This window comes from Balaenoptera ricei, chromosome 20 (genome assembly GCF_028023285.1).
Source record: "Balaenoptera ricei isolate mBalRic1 chromosome 20, mBalRic1.hap2, whole genome shotgun sequence".
Classification (NCBI taxonomy): domain Eukaryota; kingdom Metazoa; phylum Chordata; class Mammalia; order Artiodactyla; family Balaenopteridae; genus Balaenoptera; species Balaenoptera ricei.
Window position 1 is genome coordinate 7,664,760 of NC_082658.1, and position 6,000 is coordinate 7,670,759.

Consider the following 6,000-nt stretch of genomic DNA (forward strand, 5'->3'; position numbering starts at 1 on the left):
GCCCAGATCCCTGCCAGGTGGTTCTTCTGTTTTCCATTGAGCCAGGGCAGGGACATGGAGGGGAGTTTGGATGAAAAATGACCTCTTGACCCCTGACGGTGCCTCTTGATAAAGTGGTGGGGACCGGCCATCTGTGAGCCGCCCCTCAAAGGACACTGGGGAGGCTTGTGACACCTCTACTCCTGCCTTCCTAGATCTCCTGCTGAGGACTTATCCCCATGTTAAAATTCAAAACCAGCCTTCAGCCCCTGCCCGTCAACACTAAAGCCTGAAACACCTCTTCAAGTGATTCAGGAACTGATTAACCAAGTGGGGATTTGTTCACTGTCTTCTCTGCGGCTTCTCTGCCTTGACCTTCTTATTCTTCCCTCTACTAACCACCCAAAGCGGGTCAGAAGAGAGCAAAGCAAAAGCAGGCTGGTCTCCGTCTATCTTATCTGTGCTCGGTGCTGGTCACAGGCTGGGTGGTGGAAGACCGTATGGCCGGAGCAGGGCTTCACGTGGCTCTGTGGCTCTCCTGGGTCCTCATGTCCACACAGCATGTGTGACCACAGACTGGGATCATGAGGCGGTGAGGTTCTGTCATAGTCATTCTTCTGTTTCTCTTCCACAGGACAAGATCCAGAAGCTTTATGAGCGGAAGATAAAGGAAGGAATGGATATGAACTACATTATCCAAAGGAAGAAGGAATTTCGGAATCCCAGGTGAGTTTCCCATGAACCTGCAGGGTCAGTTGGGTGGTTGATGTTGGACTGGGGACGGGGATGCCGCCATGGAGGTGGCAGGGAGAGGCCCAGCTCAGATCACACCTGAGCCCAAAAGGACCATCACCCAGACTGCATTACCCTCGCCGAGGCTTACCGTTTACCGTTGAAGAGCCAGATTGAACACGTAAAGCAGAGTGGAAGCCGAGAGACCTGGGCTGGGCGGGGGCGCCTGGCTGGGTTCTCATTCCCACTCTGCTCCTAAAGCATGTGACCTCTCAAGGCCTCAGTGTCCGCTGCTGTTCGATGAGGGGATTGGACCAGATGATCACCCCAGGTCCTTCCACCTCTAGGAAGTGGTTGATTCTGTGCGCAGGTGAGAGGTCTGAGAAACAGAACTGTGTCTGGGTCTTACTCCGTCCAGTGCTCAAGCAAGTGACACACCCAGGAAGGAGCCTCGTGTGCAGATAGCCGAGACCTGCCCTGGCCCCTACGGGCCTAAGTGGGGTGGCCCCGACCAAACCACGCACACTGAAGGTCAGATGTCCGGTTAAGAACAGAAACTGCAGCCCTCACCTCGACACCGTATTCGTCCTGGCCACTGGCCCCAGTCCATCTCTCTGGGAGGCTGGAGGGCCAGAAGTGACTTTTAATGTCAAGCCAGTGGACGTTTCCCCTTCCATCCGGAAGCTTGCTTAGAACAGTTCAGCCAGATTTAAAGGCTTCACCTGAGCCCAGGCACCAAATGGTTCTGATCTCTTGAACTCTGGCGCCACACAGGGCCCGGCTCTCAGGCCTGCTCAGCGCCTTGCGGTTTTCCTCTTTCAGCATCTATGAGAAGCTCATCCAGTTCTGTGCGATTGACGAGCTCGGCACCAACTACCCGAAGGTATGCCCCACCCGCAGAGGCTGAGGGTGAGAGAGGGCACCCGGGGCCCTGTGCTCATCCCGCTGGGCCCAGCCTGGCTCCTCCGAAGGGTCCACACTGCAGCACTGCCAGCTGAGGAGCGCAGTCCCCGTCTCTCCTGTTTGAGCCCCGGGGCCTCTGATTGGCTAGGGCCTGAGCGTGGACTCGCCGTGCCCTGTAGAACAGCCTGTGCACACATGCATCTCTGCCCTCATAACCCTAAGGAGGACTGGCTGGAGACCAGGGCTAACAGCTGAGCCCCTGTGCCCTTGAAGGCAGGAGACTCCAGGCCAGGAAGATCCACGGGAAGACTCAGGGAAGGCACTTCAACCTTTACCGCAGCTTTAACCTTTTCTTTTTCAGGATATGTTTGACCCCCATGGCTGGTCTGAAGACTCCTACTATGAGGCATTAGGTGCGTAGCTGTCCGTCTGCCTGCTCACCCATCCGTCTGTCTATCCCTCCAGTCATCAGGCAGCACAGATTTCAGGGTCTCCTCCATGTCCGGCCATGTCTGAGGAGCTGGGTATACAGCCTTGAAAGGTCCAGACCCCATCCCTGACTTATGAGGCTTACAGTACAGCAAAGAAGACAGGATTAAAGGAGTGATCCAGCGATGACAGGTGTGGGGATGGTGGGCGTGCAGGCAGGGCCACCTAATTGGGCCAGGGGTGGGGCGGCCTCGCTGAGGAAACCGGGTCCGAGGTGAGGTTTGAAGGTGCACAGAGACTGGCCGAGCAGGTGTAGACGGTGTCCCAGGCAGGGGCCAGCGGGAGTGCAGCAATCTCGGAAGGGGCCCATCTGGGAGAACTGGGAGGAATTTCAAAGGGCCCGTTTCCTCGGATGCCTGGTCCCAAACCAGCAGCCTGTGAACCAGATCTGGCCTGTAGGTGTGTTTTGTTTGGCCCATATGAGTTTTGTCTTGCTTTAATTTGAATTAGTTGACAACGTTTTATCTAAAAATGTAGGGACTTCCTTGGTGGTCCAGTGGTTAAGACTCCGAGCTTCCAATGCAGGGGGCGTGGGTTCGATCCCTGGTCAGGAAACGAAGGTCCCACAGGCTGCATGGCACGGTAAATAAATACATACATACATACATTAAAAAATACATTAAGGGACTTCCCTGGTGGTGCAGTGGTTAAGAATCCACCTGCCAATGCAGGGGACACGGGTTCAAGCCCTGGTCCGGGAAGATCCCACATGCCGCGGAGCAACTAAGCCCGTGTGCCACAACTACTGAGCCCACGTGCCACAACTCCTGAAGCCCGCACGCCTAGAGCCATGCTCCGCAACAAGAGAAGCCACCGCAATGAGAAGCCCACGCACCACAACAAAGAGTAGCCCCCGCTCGCCACAACTAGAGAAAGCCCGCGCGCAGCAACGAAGAACCGCGCAGCCAAAAATACATTAAAAATAAATAAATTTATTTTTAAAAATACATTAAAAATACATGCATAAAAAAATGCATACATTAAAAAATAAAAATCCAAGGTTCCGGCTGCTCTTGGTTGCTGAGAAGGTAGTCACACTAGGCCAGCATTCCCAGCCAGCTGAAGCCGGGAACAGCTGACCCCTCCAGACGGCAGTGCACAGCCCCAGCCTCGGGGCCTTTAAGTTTGAGGCCCCTGCTTCATGCTGGCCGAGCGCTGGCACTTAATTTTGCCCACCACAAAGGGATGCTTCAAACAAGAACCCCAGGGAAGCGGCAAGTGCTAGTCCTTCAGCCTGAAGTATCTCCTCGTGTGGGAGTTGTTTCGGCTGCTTGTGTAACTGCCCGTCTTGTCTTCGTAGCCAAAGCCCAGAAGATTGAAATGGACAAATTGGAAAAGGCCAAAAAGGAGCGAACCAAAGTAAGTGATGGACGGCAGTCCTGATGAAGAGGGCAGCTGTTCAGAGCGCACGGGTCCTGCTGGCTAAGCCCTGGGACGTCCAGGCTGCTCTCCCCACAACCACTGGTGCATCGCCTGACGACGCTCTGAGCAGCCTTAGGTGTGCCCCGTGCTGGATTTTAAGCCTCCCTAACTCAGCTTGAAGACGCTTCCCGGTTGCTTCCGTTTGGTTTCTTGGCATCTTATATTTGCTGCATTACATCCCTTCACACACACACACACACACACACACACACACACACACACACACACACACAAACACACCACACCCCGTTAACAGCCATAGACCCCTGGGGGCTTTCTCCCTTTGTCGTCATAGGTGTTCTCCTCGGCCTGAACGGAGGCAGATATTTCCTTCCCAGGGCGCTCTGGTCTGTGCCTTTCTTGGCTTCCAGAGCTGACCTCTGCAGCCTGCCTTAGTGCTTCCCTGTAGGCCCCATGCCTGATGGCCCGGCAACCCCTCCTTTTAGGATCCTGAGCACGCTGCTTCCCAAGCAGCGCCGCCTCCCGCGGAGTGTGAGGGCGGGGGCCTGGGCCTGAGGGGGGGCGGCGGGCAGGGGTGCCCGAGCGCAGAGACACAGTGGTGCCGGGAGGGGTCCGATGTCTGTTGGGGAAGCTCTCTTCAGAGGATTAAACCCCCTTCGAGCGCCTGCCCCGCACCTCTCCTACCCCTGGACAGTCAGAGCAGAGCTGATTCTCACGGCCTCCTTTGTGTGGTGCCGACCTCCTGTGCCCTGGGAGCAGACAGCTGGCAGGACGACGTGGATACACAGCTTTGCACGGGTTTTAACGCTCGTCCCTGTCGCCTTCCAGATAGAGTTTGTGACGGGCACCAAGAAAGGGACCACGACCAACGCCGCCGCCGCCACCACCGCCACGGCCAGCACAGCTGTTGCAGGTAGACGGCGGCTCCGCTTCCCGGCCACTCCACAGACGGAGCGAGGGCTTCCCTCCCTTGTTCTGGGGAACAGGGCCTGGCCTCGCTGTGGTTTGTGCTGAGCCCGCTTTGGAGCCTGGGGTGGGGTTCCGGTTCACTGGCTGCCCCTTGGCTTTCTGAGGCTAGGGGCCCTGCAGTTTCTGCCCCCTGAGCTCTGACTGCTGGCCTCCTGGAAAGGGAGTGTTGCTTTATGGTTGGTGTTGATCCTGGCTTCTCGCTTGCCTTACCCCCAGACGCCCAGAAGAGAAAGAGCAAGTGGGACTCGGCCATCCCGGTGACGACGATAGCCCAGCCCACCATCCTCACCACTACGGCCACCCTACCCGCTGTCGTCACGGTGACGACCAGTGCCAGTGGCTCTAAGACCACCGTTATCTCTGCCGTGGGCACCATCGTGAAGAAGGCCAAGCAGTGACCTGAGGGACCAGCTCGGGGTGGCTCGGACATTCTCCTTTCCTTCAAGGGGAGGAGCCACTCTGGGACTTGACGAGACTGTGCAGCCCGGTGACCTACGCCCACTGGGAGGCACCACTTTGTATATTTCAGGACTGGGACCTGCTCCCCGAGTGCCACCCCGAGAGGAGACTCCGTGCAGCCTTCCAGCTGGAAGAGACGTTGCTGCAGCAGAGTGGGGCACTGTGGACAGTGTCCTCCACACCGTGGGGTCTGCCGCCCTATTAAAAGCACTGTATCCTTACATCTCAGCATCTCGGATGCACTGGCCTCTTCTACAGTCTGTTTTCAGGCAAACGTGAAAGCTCAAGTGTCCTCCCCATCTTCTTGGTTGGGATTGTCAGGGTTGACAGTGGGATGACCAAAGCCTGTGGCGCTGCTCAGAGAAGGTGGCCCAGGAAATGACTGTGGTCATTCCCAGTGAACGCCTCTTGGCGTGGGCGGGCAGGGTTCAGAGGGCAGGGGAGGCCCCAGTTCCCGCTGTCTGCTACCCTGACCCTGCAACTCAGCCAGTCCTCAGGCAGGAGCCCAGGCCTCTACTCCCTTGGGGGCAGTTGAGCCCTCCTCGGACCACTTCTTGGACACACCCCAGTTTTTGAAGTCAAGCCAGTGACCAGGAGGACTGGGGTTGACCCCCAGCCCATGCAGGGAGGGGGCGAGGTGTGAGCAGGCCCGGTGTGGGGAGATGAGTCACCTCCTGGCATGGCTGGGCAGCCGCTCATTGTTTACGTGAAACCCGGCTCCTGGGAGGCTCCCGCCACCCCACCCTTCCTGTGCCGGTTATCTCTGCCCCACAGCAGCACCCGGGCAGCGCCAGTGGCCGCCAGGCTCCTTTTGGGGCCAAAACAGATTTCCCAGCTGCTGCCAGGCCTGGAGTCCGAGGCCGGAGGGAACGGGTCTGCCTTTCCTGCTCTCTGGCAGCTCGCTTCTGCGGCGGGAGGGCTTCGTGTTCAGAGAAGGCGGCGGGGCTGTGAGGGGCAGGGTTGCTTCCCTCGGGCGGGTGGGGGATTAGAAAGGTGGTCCCACCTTTCTAGGTTGTGCCCGATACTGCTGCGTGACCAGAGGGGTGTGACAACCCTGCCCTGTGGTCCCCAAAATAGAGATCGAGT

General features: G+C 57.5%; 1 protein-coding gene across 1 annotated transcript in view; it reads left to right on the plus strand.

Annotated features, from left to right (window-relative positions):
• Nucleotides 1–5,142, plus strand: part of SAP30BP (SAP30 binding protein) — a 32,790-nt gene extending 27,648 nt beyond the window's left edge. The window contains exons 6-11 of the mRNA XM_059907581.1: nucleotides 614–705; nucleotides 1,534–1,594; nucleotides 1,976–2,027; nucleotides 3,404–3,462; nucleotides 4,315–4,399; nucleotides 4,672–5,142. Coding sequence (XP_059763564.1) covers nucleotides 614–705; nucleotides 1,534–1,594; nucleotides 1,976–2,027; nucleotides 3,404–3,462; nucleotides 4,315–4,399; nucleotides 4,672–4,853 — 531 coding nt within the window. The 3' untranslated portion in view covers nucleotides 4,854–5,142. The remainder of the gene's footprint in view (nucleotides 1–613; nucleotides 706–1,533; nucleotides 1,595–1,975; nucleotides 2,028–3,403; nucleotides 3,463–4,314; nucleotides 4,400–4,671) is intronic.
• Nucleotides 5,143–6,000: the final 858 nt, after the last annotated feature.